The 20,313-nt window shown below is 44.7% G+C and overlaps 1 protein-coding gene across 18 annotated transcripts in view; it reads left to right on the forward strand.

Annotated features, from left to right (window-relative positions):
* Positions 1–20,313, forward strand: part of DST (dystonin) — a 511,627-nt gene that overhangs the window by 367,022 nt on the left and 124,292 nt on the right. For all 18 annotated transcript variants that reach the window (XM_043450645.1, XM_043450644.1, XM_043450646.1 and 15 more), the window contains 3 exons: positions 3,165–3,713; positions 7,566–7,742; positions 12,982–13,105. In XM_043450645.1, coding sequence (XP_043306580.1) covers positions 3,165–3,713; positions 7,566–7,742; positions 12,982–13,105 — 850 coding nt within the window. The remainder of the gene's footprint in view (positions 1–3,164; positions 3,714–7,565; positions 7,743–12,981; positions 13,106–20,313) is intronic.

Genomic DNA, 20,313 nt, shown 5'->3' on the forward strand with positions numbered 1-20,313 from the left:
CCTTGAGAGTAAAGTCCTTTTTTTCTAGGCTCATCACTATGTCAGAATAAGTTAATGCTGAGAATTGTAAACAAGTCACAAGCAATGAGAACTACATCATCAGATGTGGAGTTCTCTATAAAGCAGAGCTGTAAGGAATAATAGCAATAACAATAATAACTAGCATTCGTAGAGCCGTGACAGTGGTCCAGCATGCTTCAAAGCTCTTCCCGGCTTGACTCATCACTTTGTCCCTTTCGTCCTCCCCACTACTCTGTAAAATGAGAATATAATTATAGTGGTGATAAGCTTATTATTGTTAATGTTGTTGTTGTTATTCTCATTTTACAGATGGGGAAGGCTTCCCTGGTGGCTCAGTGGTAAAGAATCCACCTGCTGATGCAGGAGATGTGGGTTTAATCCCTGGGTCGGGACAATCCCCTGGAGAAGGAAATGGCAACCCACTCCGGTATTCTTGGAATACTTGGGAATGCTTGGGAAATCCCATGGACACAATAAACTGGCTTCTATAGTCCATGGGGTTGCGACAGAGTTGGACACAACTTAGCGACTGAACAACAACAGATGGGAACAGTAACTTACAGAATGAGCTGGCTTGGCCGGGTTATGCTTCTAGTGAGGGACGGAGTTTGGGTTTAAACCTAGGCTGTGAGCTCAGTCCCTCTGCTGAATTCCAGTCCTGCCTGCGGTGTCCTCCTGAGTTCATGTGAGCCCTCTGCAGACCTCGGCTTGGCTGTTTTGGTGAAGGCTGCTATAGAGGAGAGAAGTGAAAGCTCACTGCAGGAAGGAAGTCAGAGCTAACGCAGATGCTATTCCAGGAGCCAAGGGGGCAAAGCTGGTTTTAGAGAGCCACGTGTTTAATCCTTTTATTTCAGCGTTTGGCTTTTGGTGCGTTTCAGAGACGTTTGCGGTTCTGCTGTTTGCCTCTGAGCCTTTGTCTTTGGCGTCTTGGGATCAGAGTGCTCTCTGAGAAGCTTTTCTGTTACAGGAACTAGAAAGTAAACCAGAAGAAGAGTGGGGGTGTTCATTACATCACAATTTCAAGAGGTTGTTTCAAAACCTGACTGTAACTGCGTCTTAAAATGAAAAATGTAACGACTTCCTAAAGGAGCCTTGTGAGTCAGTTACAGAGGAGTCAGGAAAGGTTAGGAACTGTATGCAAGGAGTGAAAAATACCAGGGTGGAACAGACGCGTAGGCCAGGAAACCCTTGTTTTTGGCCACAGTATGACGTTTGCCCTTCTGAACTTCTTACTGCGGAGAAGATGGGAACCTGAGGAACTTCAGAAATTCCTCCTCTCCTGGCAGAGTGGAGAGATGGCCCAGAGGCTCGGGAGCCAGGGTTCCGGGCCAGTTCTCTGTGCCATGCATGCTGGGCTCGGTGATTCCCCACCGCAGCCTGTCTCCCCTCATCTGTAAAAGGGAAGGGTGGACCGGGTGACTTACAGGGATGATTACACCTGTCCAGTCTACCGGACGGAGGTGTCCTGTGAATAAAAGTCACGTATGAAAGACATCACCTGTGGGAGAAAAGTCATTTAGACGAAGCACTTGCATATGTCTTCCACGCGGCAGGTGCTGTTATAGGCAGGGTGGGGAGCAGGACCCGGGAGTCTGTTCCCTGCTGATGTCTGGGATCAGACGTTTAAGGACGAGCTGCCCCATAGCAGCGCTCCTCGGCCCTGTTCACTTGAAGGCTCGCGTGGGTGCCAGCCCCTGAGTGCCAGCGCTTATGTTGGTCATGAGCAGAATGAATCCCATCCTGGTGCTTGCCTGCGGGGCTGAGGATGACCGGGCAGGTGGTAACCATCTGCATTCTGTGGGTGCTGGGAGGTGGCAACTTCCGGCTGAGTTGAGTTGGGGATGGGTGGGTGAGTGTGGGGTTGGGGCCCTCCTTCAGGGTTAATAGGATCACCAGAGAAGGGCCACACAGGAAAGGGGAGATTTGTGGCAAGACTTAGAGGAGGTGGGGGTTGCCACGCAGGTATTTGGGGGCAGAGCTGGAGCCAGACAGAGCAGCTGCAGAAAGGGGTCCCAGTGCGCCCGCAGGTGGGGTGGGTAGAGGTGGGGGCCAGGTGCCTGGTCCAGGGGGACATCAAGTCCCAGAGGGGGTTTGGAAGTGGTGGGAGCAGGCGTCTGGCTTCAAGTAAGTCATCACAAGGAATGTGGAAGTGGCCCCAAAGGATTACTACACTTTTTAAAAATTGAAGTATAGTTGATGTACAGGGTTATGTAGTTTCTATAGTACAGCAAAGTGATCTAGGTATACGTATGTGTACACTTGTGTTTATATTCTTTTCCATTGTGCTTTTTACCACATTTTAATGGCATGATGGGGTGGATGGAAGAAGCCGGTTATGGCTGGAGAGGAAGGGGTCCCGGCCACCCTGAGGGCCCAGGGTGGGTAGTTGTGCACACCTGTGAGCAGCCTGCCCCTCGCTTGTGACCCCCCCTGCCCCTCACCTGTGACCTGCTCTGTGCTCTGCCTCCAGCGGGGACTTGGATCCCTGGCTGTGCCAGGCTCTGTGGGCAGTGTTCTTCCCACGTGGCTTCCTGTGGGCCTTTTGGCATATCTGTGACTGTAGGGTATTGTCCTCTTTCCACGTCGGAAACCGAGGCTCAGCCAGCCCAGGAGCAGCTCCAAGATGCTCCTCTACTGCGCATGCGCCTCTGACTTCCCTTGAGCTTCTCCAAATGTGTATTGTTCTTGCTTACTGCTTACCTTCGTGTCTTTTTGACGCTTTCAAATTATAGATTCTTTTTTTCCCATTAAGTATTTTTTCAAGATCATTTCCTAAGCAAACATCATGCTTCCTTGGTCAATAATCAGGTGAGGACGCTCCCCGTCCCTTTAGGGAGCTCGTGAGGAAGGGACGAGCAGAAGGAGAGCAGGTGGTAGGTGCTTGTTTTCAAGTTGGAAGAGTAATTTGTTCCGTTCCTCCCCAACCTTCTCAAAGCAGTACTTGCTTTGTGCGCTTGCCTAAGTCCTTTCCAGAGAAGACTGGAAAGCCTAAGACCAGGGGAGCGTGCTCACAGGGGGGCCCCTCCTCTTGGGAAGCTCATCATTGGAGGAGAGGCGGGGCGCCCGGGGCGCGTGGCGGAGGCGGGGGTGAGCATCCCGCGCCCGCAGGCCCCGCGCCCTGACCCCAGCCCGCTCTCGCGCAGGCGCAGCACGCGGAGCTCGCGGCCCGGCACCAGGCGGTCCTCGCGGCCACGCAGGCGGCCCAGGCCTTGCTGGAGACGCAGGGCCACCACTTGTGCCCGGAGGAGAAGGAAAAGCTGCAGCGGAACGTGACGGAGCTGAAGACGCACTTCGAAAGCGCGCTGGCCGCGTCGGAGACGGCGGTGCGCCGGACGCGCTCCCTGCAGGAGGAGCTGCAGAAGTTCGACGCCGACTGCGGGGAGTTTGAGCAGTGGCTGCAGCAGGCGGAGCAGGACCTGCAGAACCTGGAGGCCGGCGCCGACGACCTCGGCGGGCTGACGGCCAAGCTGAAGCGGCAGAAGAGCTTCTCAGAAGACGTCATTTCGCACAAAGGCGACCTGAGGTACATCACCATCTCTGGCAACAGAGTGCTGGAGGCAGCCAAGTCTTGCGGCGGGAGAGAGGGAGGCGGCCGGGCAGATCGGGACCAGGTGGACACCTCTGCCGCCCACAGAGAAGTGCAGGGCCGGCTGGACCGCGCCACAGACCGCTTCAGGTCCCTCTACACAAAGGTAAGTGCAGTTTTTAAAATGGATGTCTAGTCGATTAGCAGTGTCGTGTTAATTTCTGTGTACAGCAGAGTGACTCACTCACACACGTGTATATGTTCTCTCTGATATTCTTTCTATTATGGTTCATCACAGATACTGAATATAGTTCCCTGTCCTGTGTTGTTTATCCAGCCTATATAAGATAGCTTGCACCTGCTAATCCCAGACTCCTAACCTTTCCCTCCCCCTGGGTAGCCACGGCTCTGTTCTCTATGTCTGTGACTCTGCTTTTGTTTCTCAGGCACCTTTGTGTCAAATTTTAGATCCCACGTGCAAGTGATAATCACATGCTATTTGTCTTTCTCTTTCTGACCGGCTTCACTGATCATCCCTGGGTCCATGCATGTTGCTGCAGACGGCCTTATTTCACTATTTTCAGCCTGAGTGGTATCCAGTGTGTGTAGGTGCCACATCTTTATCCACCATCTGCCGATGGACACTTGGGTTGTTGCCACGACTTGGCCATTGTGAACAGCGCTGCTATGAACATGTCACTTAGAGTCCTTGTCTGGATGTATGCCCAGGAGTGGTATTGTTAGATCACATGGTAGCTCTGTTTTTAGTTTTTTGAGGCAACTTCCTGCTCTTCTCCGTAGTGACTGCACCAGTTTACATTCCCAGCAACAGTGTAGGAGGGTTTCGTTTTCTCCACATCCTCTCCAGCATTTATTATTTGTAGACTTTTTGATGATGGCCATTATGACTGGTGTCAGGTGGTAACCTCATAATATTGATTTGCATTTCCCTTAATATTTAGTGATGTTGAGCATCTTCTCGTGTGCCTCTTGGCCATCTGTATGTCTTCTCTGGATAAATGTCTATTTAGTGCTGCCCATTTTTCAATTGGTTTTTGTTTTGTTATTGAGTTGTATGAGCAGTTTGTATATTTAGAATTTAAGCCCTTGTTGGTTTCATCATTTGCAAATATTTTCTCCAATTCCATCGGTATTCACTTTGTTTTGTTTATGATTTCCTCTTCTGTGCAATAAGATTATTTCATTTTTAACTTTTTAATCTGTATCTATAGTTTTCACTCTGTCTTGTTAACTTTAGTTTTGGAATTAGCAAGAAATTTGAAAACCAAAGCAGGGAAAGAAGGCATTTTCATCTTGCTTCCATCAGTCTTATTCATCTGCTTTACTTCTGCAATATGTATTTAAAGATTAAGTATGTAAAGGTATTTATTTAGTTCCTGTAGTGTGGTTTCCAGGCAGCCCTGACTAAAACTCTGTGCTACCCATTTTGACCAGCAGGTGGTGTGTGTATTTTGGCTCTAAGCAGAGTACATTGGCAAAGGAGAAAAGAAAAGATATACCTATTTGAATGCAGAGTTCCAAAGAATAGCAAGGAGAGATAAGAAAGCCTTTCTTAGTGATCAATGCAAAGAAATAGAGGAAAACAATAGAATGGGAAAGATTAGCAATCTCTTCAAGAAAATTATAGATACCAAGGGAACATTTCATGCAAAGATGGGTTCGATAAAGAACAGAAATGGTATGGACCTAACAGAAGCAGAAGATATTAAGGAGAGGTGGCAAGAATACACAGAAGAACTGTACAAAACAGATCTTCACGACCCAGATAATCACGATGGTGTGATCACTCGCCTAGAGCCAGACATCCTGGAATGCGAAGTCAAGTGGGCCTTAGAAAGCATCACTGCGAACAAAGCTAGTGGAGGTGACGGAATTCCAGTTGAGCTATTTCAAATCCTGAAAGATGATGCTGTGAAAGTGGTGCACTCAATATGCCAGCAAATTTGGAAAACTCAGCAGTGGCCACAGGACTGGAAAAGGTCAGTTTTCATTCCAATCCCAAAGAAAGGCAATGCCAAAGAATGTTCAAACTACTGCACAATTGCACTCATCTCACATGCTAGCAAAGTAATGCTCAAAATTCTTCATGCCAGGCTTCAACAGTATGTGAACTGTGAACTTCCAGATGTTCAAGCTAGATTTAGAAAAAGCAAAGGAACCAGAGATCAAATTGCCAACATCCGTAGGATCATCAAGAAAGAGAGAGTTCCAGAAAAACATCTACTTTTGTTTTATTGACTGTGCCAAAGCCTTTGACTGTGTGGACCACAACAAACTGTGGATAATTCTTCAGGAGATGGGAATACCAGACCACTTGACCTGCCTCCTGAGAAATGTGTATGCAGGTCAAGAAGCAACAGTTAGAACTGGACATAGAAGAACAGACTGGTTCCAAATCGGGAGAGCAGTACATCAAGGCTGTATTTTGTCACCCTGCTTATTTAACTTATATGCAGAGTACATCATGAGAAATGCCAGGATGAATGAAGCACAAGCTGGAATCAAGATTGCCGGGAGAAATATCAATAACCTTAGATATGCAGATAACACCACCTTTATGGAAAAAAGTGAAGAAGAACTAAAGAGGCTCTTGATGAAAGTGAAAGAGGAGAGTGAAAAAGTTGGCTTAAAACTCAACATTCAGAAAACTAAGATCATGGCATCTAGTCCCATGACTTCATGGGAAATAGATGGGGAAACAATGAAACAGTGACAGACTATTTTTGGGGACTCCAGAATCACTGCAGATGGTGATTGCAGCCATGAAATTAAAAGATGCTTGCTCCTTGGAAGAAAAGTTATGACCAACCTAGATAGCATATTAAAAAGCAGAGACATTACTTTACCAGCAAAAGTCTGTCTAGTCAAAGCTATGGTTTTTTCAGTAGTCATGTATGGAAGTGAGAGTTGGACCGTAAAGAAAGTTGAACACCGAAGAATTGATGCTTTTGAAGTGTGTTGTCGGAGGAAATTCTTATGAGTCCCTTGGACTGCAAGGAGATCCAAGCAGTCCATCCTAAAGGAGATCAGTCCTGAATATTCATTGGAAGGACTGATGCTGAAACTGAAACTCTAATACTTTGCCCACCAAATCAGAATTGACTCATTTGAAAAGACCCTGATGCTGGGAAAGACTGAAGGCAGGAGGAGAAGGGGACGACAGAGGATGAGATGGTTGGATGGCATCATCGATTCAATGGACATGAGTTTGAGTAAACCCCAGGAGTTGGTGATGGACAGGGAGGCCTGGCGTGCTGCAGTCCATCGGGTGGCAAAGAGTCAGACACGACGGAGCAACTGAAATATAAACTATCGAGTACTTTGCACCCTCAAATTTGAGAAAGGCATCTTCATCTCTTAAAATTCGCTTCAAAAGTGTTTGCTTTACATGTATATTTGATCAGTATTGTTTTAATACCAAGTGGTTAAGAGACAGTTTTCATTTCTGTTATTCTTGTGGATCAGTAAGAGAATTTTGTTTAAAAACAGCGAAAGAAATGAAAAAGAGAAAACATGCCCCTGTTCAGAGTATAAGCTGAATGGCTGACCAGGCTGCCTGTGTGGCTTGCGGAGCATCGTTGGCTGTTGGCCGTGTCTTCCTCCTGGCCTGGATGCTTCCCTCCTCATGTTGATCAGTCTGTGCAGCATGGAGAAGCCATCTCTGCAGCCCCGGGGCCATCTCTCCGTCTGCCTGGTGTGTCGACTCCGCAAGCCGACCCCTCTGATGACTGACACCTAGGCCCTGCAGTCTGGCTGAAGACTCAGCCCTGTGCATGTGTTTTTAAACTGGTGCAAATCTAATCTTCTCCTCACTTTTATGGTGACTTTCTGAGTGGTTAGAGGAAGCATCTTCACATAAAGGAGAAACTCTCTGCCCTGTAGGTTTCTCTGACTGTGTTGAAGTCTGGTGTCTTACAGGTGGCATAACCCATGGGTCCTGGAGACTATGTAAAAGTAGCAGATTTTGATTCCTACTCTCCCTTTGCTTGATTCTCAGTGCAACGTCCTCGGGAACAACCTCAAAGACCTGGTGGATAAATACCAGCACTATGAGGACGCCTCGTGCGGGCTTCTCTCTGGGCTCCAGGCCTGCGAGGCCACAGCCAGCAGACACTTATCCGAGCCTATTGCCGTGGACCCCAAAAACCTGCAGAGGCAGCTGGAAGAGATGAAGGTAAGAGAAACAAGAGGGAGGGAGAGATCCAGCCCCGCGGTAGTCCCACAGGACACCTTGCTTTCCCCCCTACTTCTGTGATCCTGTCCGCAGGTCGGGGCGAGAGGGGCTGGGAAGGTGTGCGTGTCCCTCCGGGGGACTCCTGACTTGGTCTTCCGATGTCTGTCCATTTTTCTTTCTTTTGCTCTGGTTTAGCTGGTCTGACACTGTTGGCGTGGTTTGTATCCCCCGCCCCGAACCTGCCCAGGCACAGACCAGTCCTGCCTGGACCACCTGTGGTCTTGACTCTTATTTTGTTCGTCACCTGTCTCCTTCATTAGCTCTGAGGTCCGCGGGACAGACACTTGGTCTGTTTTGTTCACTGCTGCGTGCCGGGGCCCTCGTGGATCCTCGATGACTGTTCACGAGTGGACGCGGGACGGGACTGTCACCGTCACGCTCCATGTGGGTTCCTGTTGAGTTGCCCCCTGATTCACAGAGGCGCACACTTCAGTTGTCACCTCGCCCACTTCTCAGAGAAGCCGCCTGCCCTTTTGAGTCTGCAGGTTTGCTGGGGGACTCTGTAATTGTGGGCTCTCAGCCACACCCCCAGTGGCCCAGAGAGTCCAGCCCATTTCGTACAGTTCAGGTATATTTTCAAATCCTCATGTAAGGGGAGAGAATTTTTGAAAAAGTTTCTTCTTCTTTCATGTGACCAGTAATTCTGATTTTGAGGGATGTCCCGGGTGGTCAAGTGGCTAAGATTTCATGCTTCCACTGCAGGGGGCACAGGTTGGGTGGCAGGTTAGGAAACGAGTATCCCACACGCCAGGCAGTGAGGCCAAAAAAGGGAAAAAAGGAAGAAAAAAAAATTGAGTTTGTAAGTTTCATTTCTTAAATCTATCCTGTGTTTCCATTTAGCAGGTGGATAGCAATAGATTATTTTCACCTTGATAGAAAATGAGCGTTAGTGCCAGTGAAACCACCGCCTTTCAGAATTTGGTTCCATCTGCTAGTTAGAGTCAGAAATGGCTGTGCTGTTAACAAGAGAAGCAGATCCTCTGACTTCGCTGACCATTAGGTATTGCGTGAGGCCACTGTCTTCTGGCAGGAGGAGTGCTGTGTCGTTCCCTGGGGTAAAGTGTGGCAGCTTAAAGCCAAGCAGAGACAGGAGGGAGGGCCTGGGGCTAGACAGGCGGCCCTGTGACTTCCCGGGCGGGGCTGACCCAGATCTACCTGTGGCCCGAGCTAGGCCAGCCCTGCGTGATGGAGCTCCCCCACGTCAGGGATGTGTCTCGGTCCTGAGGCTCGTGTGTGTACGTGTGTGTGTGTGTGTGTGTGTGTGTGTGTGAGTGCATTTCCCTCTTGCCCTCAAGCCCAAGAACAGATCCATCTTAATGAAGTTTTCAGTCCCCACTGGATGACAGGTCCAAGGACAGTGTATGCTGGCAGAGGAGATGTTGTGACATAAAGGCCATTATTTTAATAGGAAATGTCAGGAGCTGACAATTATTAAGATTGCCGGTATTGCATTTAATTACGAAGTTAGGTATTTTTAGCATTGGGAACTATGTGAAACAGAAATAATACATTTTTAGTTAGGTCTATACTAATAGACTGATTACATCCTGTATAGAAGTAGTTTTAATATAACTAAAGGAAAAAAAAAAGTGAAATGAATGCTATGGCTTTTTAATGAAATAGAAACGTGGATTAATTCTAAACCCTGAAGACTTCCTTGGTACACACAGAAGAAGGAGACGCTTCTAGTCTTAAGGCAGCCAAAGAAATAGAAAAGAGAGGAACGTCTCCAAGGAGAACGAATTCCACTTAAGCCACAGCGTCATTTTAGAAATTAAATGTGTGATTAGAGTTTTTCCTGGCACATGGCCATGTCTTCCTCACAGATTATTTCAACAGGTAGCAAGGATGCGTTTTTATGAGGACTAAAGAGCCTCCTTTTCTTTCCTTTTACCAACAACGTCTTGCAAGGAAATGGCACCCCACTCCAATATCCTTGCCTGGAAAATCTCATGGACAGAGGAGCCTGGTGGGCTGCAGTCCATGGGGTCGCAAAGAGTCGGGCACGACTGAGCAACTAACACTTACTTACTTACTTTTAACAATAATACAGACACATAAGACTACTACAAAATAGTCAGTCTTTTCTACGTTTTCAATACTAACTTCTACTCATATTCTGTTGTATGATGAATGTACTTTGGGGCACCCAGTGGGTTCACTTGAAATCTTTTAGGCCAATAGCACATTGTCAGTAATGTTATTTTTCAAATCACCATTGGCTGTGCTATCAGTAGTCTGATACCACTGGGCTAGAATGCTGCTTTTCAAAATCAGTGGACGAAATGAGATTTTTAGTTCCGTATGAAGCACAGAAAGACAAGACCCTGGGACCCAAGTAGAGGCCTGGGTTTGGAGCCAGGCATGGGACCGTGTCCCATGGATGACATCGACCTTCCAGGCTTGCTCTGATCTTGGGGAGGGTGATGAGTGTACGGAAATTTTTATGAGCTGGACAAGTGCCTGTGGCTTTATAAACTTCACTTTTTTCTGGCCCAGGCTGGAAACCAAGGTCATCATCTTGCATTGTTCCCTGTCACAGATGCTTCTTTCATGTTTTAATTTAATCTAAGTCCATTTAAAACAATATATGGCACTCATTTGATACTTCAGTTTGTGGTTTTGTAGTATTATAAACTACTACCGTAGCTAAATTAAAACCCAATAGCATGTTTTTGTTTAGTCACTAAGTCATGTTGGATTCTTTATGACCCCATGAACTGCAGCCTGCCAGGGTTCCCTGTCCTTCACTATCTGCTGTCTGAAGGGCTCACAAAAGTATTCTATAGCACCACAGTTCAAAAGCGTCAATTCTTAGGCACTCAGCCTTCTTTATGATCCAACTCTCACATCCATATGTGACTACTGGAAAAGCCATAGCTTTGACTTTATGGACCTTTGACAGCAAAGTGATGTCTCTGCTTTTTAATACGCTGTCTAGGTTTGTTGTAGCTTTTCTTCCAAGAAGCAAGCATCTTTTAATTTCATGGCTACAGTTAGCATCTGCAGTGATTTTGGAGCCCAAAAAAATAAAATCTGTCACTGTTCCCACTTTTCCCCCTTCTATTTGCCATGAAGTGATGGGACCTAACTTGTTAGGAACTAAAACCTATTGACTGTCTTGAACATCATTATGAAGAGAATAAGTATGGATGTTTTGAAGAGAAGAGGTAAAGAAGAGATGCTTTTTTGTAATCTATTTTAAGTTTTAGGATGGTCGGTAGGGCCATCGTTGGTATAGGATATTTTTATAAAACCATGGTCACTTTTACACAAATTCATTCATTCGGAGACATTTATATACTAGGTCAGGTATTAGGTTTTATGAAGACACAAGGTGTTAAAACTCTGTCTCTGACTTTGGGGAACTCACATTCTAAAGAATGTATTTTTTTGAGATACCTTTAAACTTACTTCATTTCCTGTTAAGCTGTGAACAAGCTGTTTGTGTGGCTTAGACTTCAGTCATTACAAGTGAAATTCCTGCTTTGAGAAATTTCTTACAGTTAATGGCAACTAAACCCTGTGGGAGAATTTCCCAAACTGACCATTTGGATGCGGATTCTTTGGTCTCTTGGATGAACTGTAGGATCTGGTACTCAGATCACAGGTCCCAAGCTGCTCCTTTTTTGTCGAACCATTGAACGTATGTGCAGCTGCCTATGTATCATCACAGCTTCCTGGATATGGGAATTAATTGAGAAGATTTTTGCTATTGGCTTTAGGCATTTGCTTTTTGTTATTGTTGTTGGAGGCTGAAATAGAGGAGGCACTTTTAAAACCTTACACCTTATATCTTCATTTATTTACTTATTCATTTACTCATTTATTCCAGAAACTCCCATCAATGCTATGTGACCAATGCTGGGTGAGGCAGTAGTAATGGAACTTGGATAGTATCAATCCCTAGTTCACACGGAGGTTCCAGTTTGATCAAAGAGACAGATCACTGCAGTGATATTCACAGGGCAATTGAAGGAGCTCCTCGGGGCGGTGCTCCAGGCGGGGGTGGGAGGAGATGGGGGGCCCCCTGGCTGGATGTTCACGGTAAGAGCCAAGCTCAGGGTTGCCTGCCAAGCTCAGTGCGTAGGGATGCTGGGGCCTTGGGTCCAGGAAGAGTGAATCTTTGAGGGATAGCTGTGTCGTGGGACACACCTGGAACCAGATGTGGGTAAAGATGAAACTGAACATAGACTGAGGAATAGATTTCCTTGGGCCACTGATAGAAAGTTCCAGTATCCCCTTTATTCTGAAGCATGAGGAAGCCACGAAGATTTTCAGAGGTGAGTTGTGAAGCCGGGTGTGTCTTCCATCAAACACACTGGGGACTGTATCGGGGGAGAGACTGGAGGGAGAGCGTGTGGTTAGGAGGCTTTTTCCAGTGAAGTGAGAGATCGTCCTCCTGTGACTCAAAAATACAGAGCAAGAGCCCGAGTTTAAACACAGATGAAGCAGCTGAAATTGTCAGGGCTTGCTGCTTGGTGTGCAGACGGGAAGGAGGGAGGAAGCACCACCTGGGGACCGTGCAGCCCAGGATGCCCGGAGCCACCCCTTCCCCAGACCCGGCCCGGCCCACCCCATGGAGGAGGCCTCCCTGCTCGGCCTCTCTTACTCGTCTTTGGCACTCACCACTTCCTGCCTTAGACCAGAGGACCTTGTGGCTAAGCTTTGTATCTGTGTGATCTTTGTTTTTTCATAAAATACAGCAAGCTTTTTTGAAATTGGTTAGATGTTAAATAACTTCTATTTCGTTGATGGAAATGAATATGACTCAGCGTTGAGTCAGGACGTGCTGAGAATCCTTAACTATCTCCTTACCTGGAGTCTGAAATATGGTCCCAAAGGTTTTCTGTTGCTTGTTTGTTTCTCATTTGTCTTTGTTTTCTGGAGGTTGTGGGGAACTTGGGGTGAGGGTGGAGTGTTTGAGGATCAGGATTGAGGCTGTTTATCGTGAGCAGATGCTGAGAGTTTGTTCCAGTACTGAATCTGGATGATCCCAAGTGGCCGGTAGTTGCCAGTGCCGATTTATAACTGGGCTGATTCTCAGAATTCTGGGGTCAGTTTCTGCTGATGGCAAATCCTTGTCCGATTTCGCTTTGTCTTCCTGTGCACCTTTTTTTCATGCTGGAAATCTGTTACTCAGTCCTACTGAGTGTAATTGAGGCATTTGATCCTCCAGGCTCTGCAGGGACAGATATCCAGTCAGCAGGTGGCTGTAGAGAAACTGAAGAAGACAGCAGAAGTGTTGTTAGACTCCAGGGGACCTTTACTTCCCGCCAAGAACGACATCCAGAAGACACTGGGTAAGTGTGCACAGTCCTCGTGTCTGGGCTCGTGGGCATGTTCTAAATGGTCTCATAATAGACACGGAGGCATCGCTCGCTAGTGCATTCCCGTCTCTCACCCTGAAACGGCTCCTCTCCGTCTGGACGAAGACACGCCCTCCTTGGCAGGTGTGTTAGCATCTTGGGAGTGGGGACTGGTTGTGTGGTTTGTGAAGAACATAAGTTTTGATTTAGAAAATGTAGCAAAACTTTTTAAAAACTTTTATTTTTTATTAGAGTATAGTTGAGTAACAGTATTTTGTTAGTTCAAGAGGTACAGCAAAATGATTCAGTTATACACAGACATATATCTATTCTTTTCTCATAGGTTATTTATTACAAAATACTGAGTACAGTTCCCAGGGCTGTACCGTAGGTCCATGTTGATTATTTATTTTGTCCACAGTAGTGTGTACTTTGTTGATCCCAAACTCCTAATTTATCCCTCCCCCGCCAACATTTCCCATTTAGTAGCCATAAGTTCGTATTGTGTGTCTGTGAGTCTGTTTCTGTTTTGTGAATAAGTTCATTTGTGTCAGTATTTCTAGATTCCACATATAAATGATACTGTATATTTGTCACTCTCTGTCTGACTTCGCTCACTATGATAATCTCTGGGTCCATCTGTGTTGGTGCAAATGGCATTGCCCTGTTCTTTTTATGGCTGAGTAATATTCCACTGTATATATGTATTGATGCTACATTTTCTTTGTCCGTTCATCTGTCGATGGACATTTAGCTTGTCTCCGTGTCTTGGCTAATGTAAGTAGTCCTGCTCTGCACATTGGGGTGCATGTATCTTTCTGAATCACATTTTTCTCTGGATATATACTCAGGAATGGGATGGCTGGATCCTACAGTAACTCTGTTTTTAGATTTTTTGAGGAACTCTTCCCCGCAGTGATGGCACCAAATTATATTTGCACCAACAGTGTAGGAGGGTTTCCCTTTCTCCACACTCTTGCCAGTGTTTTATTGTTGGTGGATTTTTTGGTGATGACCATTCTGACCAGTGTGAGGTGATACTTCATTGTAGTTTTGATTTATATTTCTCTAGTAATTAGTGACGTTGAGCATCTTTTCATGTGCGTTTTGGCCATCTTTATGTCTTCTTTAGGGGACTGTCTATTTAGATCTGCCCATTTTTTGATTGAGTTGCTAGTTTTTCTGATACTGAGCTGCATAAACTGTTTGTATATTTTGGAGATGAATCCCTTGTCAGTTGCTTCATTTGCAAATATTTCATCCAATTCTGTGGGTTGTCTTTTCATTTTGTTTATGGTTTCTTTGTGATGCAAAAGCTTTTAATTAGGTCCCATTTGTTTATTTTTGTTTTTGTTTCTGTTACTGTAGGAGGTGGATCCAAAAAGAAACTGCTGCGATTTATTTCAGAGTGTTTTATTTATTTATTTATTTATTTTATTTATTTTATTTTATTTATTTATTATTTATTTCAGAGTATATTATTTCAGAGTGATTTAGTTCAGCCTGTGTTTTCTTCTTAGAGTTTTATAGTATCCAGCCTTACATTTAGGTTTTTTAAAATTTTTATTTTATATTTTAGTTGATTAAAAAAGAAATAATGTGAAATACTCAGAGAAAGTAGACCCCAACAAGATTTTTTTGGTTGTTGGGATTGCGCTGAGCTAGATTTCCAACCTATGGCCAGGAGCAGAAGCTTGAGAAGTCTTATCAGAGTGGGAGCTCAGTGATAAGAGGTTGAAATGTTCCTGCTTCTCCTCTCCTGGGTTCTTTCGTGATCCTGGAAACTCTGTTCAGTTACAGTGATGCTTGTGCATCCTCTGACATTAGATGGTGACTTTCTTGAGAACAGAGCTGTTATGTTACCCTTGGTGTCTACTCACAGTATTTAGTTTAAATGCACAGTGGATTATCAGTTAACGTTGCTTAATGTCTTCCTATATTTTTTGTTTTAACTTTGCTTCTTTTCCTGTATTTAATGTGTTGTTTGACATCATTAAGTATTTCTTGGTGTGAAATGCTTGGTGTGAAAATTTCTTGGTGTTCAGGGTGGTTTCAGGTGGAAAGGCAGAGGAACCAGAGATCAAATTGCCAACATCCTTTGGATCATAGAAAAAGCAAGAGAATTCCAAAAAAAATCTACATTTGCTTTATTGAGTACACCAAAGCCTTTGACGGTGTGGATCACAACAAACTGTGGAAAATTCTTCAAGAGATGGCAATACCAGACCACCTGACCTGCCTCCTGAGAAACCTGTATGCAGGTCAAGAAGCAAGAGTTAGAACTGGAGTGGAACAATAGACTGGTTCCAGATAGGGACAGGAATACGTCAAGGCTGTATATTGTCACCCTGCTTATTTAACTTATATGCAGAGTACATCATGTGAAATGCCAGGCTGGATGAAGCACAAGCTGGAATCAAGGTTGCCGGGAGAAATAACAATAACCTCAGATATGCAGATGACACCACCCTTATGGCAGAAAGTGAAGAGGAACTAAAGAGCCTCTTGATGAAAGTGAAAGAGGAGAGTGAAAAAGCTGGCTTAAAGCTCAACATTCGAAAAACTAAGATCATGGCATCTGGTTCCATCACTTCATGGGAAATAGATGGGGAAACAGTGACAGACTTTATTTTTTTGGGCTCCAAAATCACTGCAGATGGTGACCGCAGCCATGAAATTAAAAAATGCTTGCTCCTTGGAAGAAAAGCTTTGACCAACCTAGACAGCATATTAAAAAGCAGAGACATTACTTTGCCAACAAAGGTCCATCTAGTCAAAGCTATAGTTTTCCAGTGGTCATGTATGGATGTGAGAGTTGGACCATAAAGAAAGCTGAGCGCTGAAGAATTGATGCTTTTGAACTGTGGTGTTGGAGAAGACTCTTGAGAGTCCCTTGGGCTGCAAGAAGGTCCAACCAGTCCATCCTAAAGGAAATCAGTCCTGGGTGTTCATTGGAAGGACTGATGCTGAAGCTGAGGCTCCAATACTTTGTCCACCTTATGCGACGAGTTGACTCATTGGAAAAGACCCTGATGCTGGGAGGGATTGGGGGCAGGAGGAGAAGGGGACGACAGAGGGTGAGATGGCTGGATGGCATCATGGGCACGGGGTTGAACAAGCTCTGGGAGTTGGTGATGGACAGGGAGCCTGACACGTTGCAGTCCACGGGGCCGCAAAGAGTCAGACACGACTGAGCGACTGAACTGAACTGGTGTGAAATAAAAATCCTAACACAGCAAATGATTAACAGACCTTTCACCACAACAGAGCTGGCATTAAAATCTGAGTTGAAATTTTAGGTAAAGAGAAGGATGAAGCTTTGCTCTTCTAAAATCACCCTGTCTACTTAATAGTCCTTACACAGGAATGGAATCTAAAAAGCAGTGGGTGTGTGTGTGTGTTAGGCACCCACCAGGGAGGCCCTGTATATGTGTGTATGTAGGGATAACTGATACACTTTGCTGTGCCGTGGAAAGTAACACAACATTGTAAATCAACTCTACTCCAACAAAAGTGAGTTTAAAAAATAAAACCACTCTGTAGAAGTGTCTGTAGAAGACACCTTTTTCGTTTTTTCAGACATTCAGAATCTTTTTTTTAAAAATATTTTTTTCAGATGACTTATTTCCAGCTGTATACAATATGCTTCCAACTTACAAGAAAAATGTTTCATCTTATTTATTATTTTGTATTCAAAGAAGCAAGAACCCTGGAGGCAAAATATCAGTAATAATGACCATAACGTCTGCATCGTTTCAAGAAAATGTGAAAGAAACATATGAAATGTTACACTTTTTTTTTTTTGAAATGTTACACTTTTTATGCTACAGTGTTTCTTTCATGGATTTAAACAGTGATGTAAATGCAGTTTCTTTTTTTATCAGCTGTTTAAACTGAAGTCTAGTTGAATTGCAGTGTGGTATTAATTTCTGCTTTACAGCACAGTGGTCAGTTGCACCTGTTTACACAGAGATACTCCCATCTGAATGCAGAGTTCCGAAGAACAGCAAGGAGACGTAAGAAAGCCTTCCTCAGTGATCAGTGCAAAGAAATAGAGGACAACAACCGAATGGGAAAGACTAGAGATCTCTTCAAGAAAATTAGAGATACCAAGGGAACATTTCAGGCAAAGATGGGTTCGATAAAGGACAGAAATGGTATGGGCCTAACAGAAGCAGAAGATACTAAGAAGAGGTGGCAAGAAGACACAGAAGAACTGTACAAAAAAGATCTTCACGACCCAGATAATCACGATGGTGTGATCACTCGCCTAGAGCCAGACATCCTGGAATGCGAAGTCAAGTGGGCCTTAGAAAGCATCACTATGAACAAAGCTAGTGGAGGTGATGGGATTCCAGTTGAGCTATTTCAAATTCTGAAAGATGATGCTGTGAAAGTGCTGCACTCAATATGCCAGCAAATTTGGAAAACTCAGCAGTGGCCACAGGACTGGAAAGGGTCCGTTTTCATTTCAATCCCAAAGAAAGGCAATCCCAAAGAATGCTCAAACTACCACACAATTGCACTCATCTCACACGCTAGTAAAGTAACACTCAAAATTCTCCAAGCCAGGCTTCAGCAGTATGTGAACCGTGAACTTCCAGATGTTCAAGCTGGTTTTAGGAAAGGCAGAGGAACCAGAGATCAAATTGCCAACATCTGCTGGATCATCAAAAACCAAGAGAGTTCCAGAAAAACATCTATTTCTGCTTTATTGACTATGCCAAAGCCTTTGACTGTGTGGATCACAATAAACTTTGGAAAATTCTGAAAGAAATGGAAATACCAGACCACCTGACCCTGCCTCTTGAGAAACCTATATGCAGGTCAGGAAGCAACATGTCTGTTGGACATGGACCAACAGACTGATTGCAAATAGGAAAAGGAGTATGTCAAGTCTGTATATTGTCACCCTGCTGATTTACACTGGGCTGGAAGAAGCACAAGCTGGAATCAAGGTTGCCGGGAGAAATAACAATAACCTCAGATATGCAGATGACACCACCCTTATGGCAGAAAGTGAAGAGGAACTAAAAAGCCTCTTGATGAAAGTGAAGGAGGAGAGTGAAAAAGTTGGCTTAAAACTCAACATTCGGAAAACTAAGATCATGGCATCTGGTCCCATCACTTCATGGGAAATAGATGGGGAAACAGTGTCAGACTTTATATTTTTGGGCTCCAAAATCACTGCAGATGGTGATTGCAGCCATGAAATTAAAAGATGCTTACTCCTTGGAAGGAAAGTTATGACCAACCTAGACAGCATATTAAAAAGCAGAGACATTACTTTGCCAACAAAGGTCCGTCTAGTCAAGGCTGTGGTTTTTCCAGTGGTCATATATGGATGTGAGAGTTGGACTGTGAAGAAAGCTGAGTGCCGAAGAATTGATGATTTTGAACTGTGGTGTTGGAGAAGACTCTTGAGAGTCCCTTGGGCTGCAAGGAGATCCAACTAGTCCATCCTAAAGGAAATCAGTCCTGGGTGTTCATTGGAAGGACTGATGCTAAAGCTGAAACTCCAATACTTTGGCCACCTCTTGCAAAGAATTGACTCATTGGAAAAGACCCTGATGCTGGGAGGGATTGGGGGCAGGAGGAGAAGGGGACCATAGAGGATGAGATGGCTGGATGGCATCACTGACTTGATGGACATGGGTTTGGGTGGACTCGGGGAGTTGGTGATGGACAGGGAGACCTGGCATGCTGCGATTCCTGGGGTCGCAAAGAGTCGGACACGACTGAGCGACTGAGCTGAACTGATAATGTTCTTTTCCTTTGTGGTTTATCACAGGATGTTGAGCACAGTTCCCTCTGCCATGCAGCAGGGCCTTGTTCTTTATCCATCCTGTGCACAATAGCTTATGTCTGCTACGCCCCAGCTCCATCTCCCTGACCCCCATTCCCTTGGCTGCCACCAGTTTGTTCTCTGGAGACAGTCACAATCTCCTGATCACACATCCTGTCCTGTACTTCTCAGCATGTGTATATAGATCCTCAGAGATGCATGTGTATTTATAAATTTCAGATGTTACTATCTTGACATATTTTGTGCATTGTGATTATAAGACACAAAAAATGTAATATGTTTAAGTATAAGATCACATTAAGAGTGGAAGTTACAACATGTTGTTTCTCTGTCCCAGGCACTGGTTACATTGGTAACCACTGCTGAGAGGACTTGTAAAGGGACTTGGGGGAGACAAAAGACTCATATTATGTGTGATTCTGTGACTAGAAGAAGTATTTTGACATTTTCCCCATTGTTAAGTGTACACAATTGACTTGCATTTGTGTAAAAATATGTGTTACATTATTTAACACATGTTACACTGTTTTAAGACTAAAACTTCTCTCTAGCATAGTTTTCCGGGGATATGTGAAAGTATATTTAAGATATAGAGGAGTTTCTCTTAAGATCTAGTTGACTTCTAAGAGAACCTACCACTTAAAAAAGTAACATTCTAAAAGTAAATTTTGTTTGTACGTTTTTCTAGAGTAAGTTTTAGTTACTAACATTAAGAATTCAGTGATAATATTTTATTACTAAGTCCAAAAATAAACTACGTGTTGATTAGAAAAAGTTTTAATTGACGTATAGTTGATTTACAGCGTTGTGTGTGCTAAGTTTATTAGAATAGTGCCTTTGCCTGGGACATCACTTGCCGCAGTGGAGCAGACAGGATGGTGCCCTGGGGAGGCATGGAGCTGCCCATGTGAGGAGCGGCTCACTTGCCAGTCGTGACCTGCAGTTCGGGTGGCCTGCTCTGTGACTTTCACAGAATTGTGAGCTCGAACCTGCTCCTGTCTGCCCTGGGCACCTAGGTGCATATCAGAGACTGTGCCCTCCCCACCCCTTCCCAGGGCCGTCTTAGTGTTTTCATAAAAGGAGCATCACTGACTCCTTAATGCGTCCCAGTTTAACCTCTCAGTTAGGTGAAAACTTGGCAAACTATTTTCTCATGATATAATATTAGAACAAACAAAAATTATATGGAATATGTTCTGTGGGCTAAACATAAGAGTATAAGTTGTTTCATTTTTATAGAAATGCTTCAGGTCAAATATTTTCTTGCATTGAAACATTCTATAGTGTATCAGATGACGGCATTCAGAAATCATTACAATTTTTTCAGATTCTTGGACAGTAAGTGGTAATTGACGATTGTTTTCCAGAGAGACAGGTTGTGGGGAGGAAAGGAGAG

This window comes from Cervus canadensis, chromosome 28 (genome assembly GCF_019320065.1).
Source record: "Cervus canadensis isolate Bull #8, Minnesota chromosome 28, ASM1932006v1, whole genome shotgun sequence".
NCBI classification, from domain to species: Eukaryota; Metazoa; Chordata; class Mammalia; order Artiodactyla; family Cervidae; genus Cervus; species Cervus canadensis.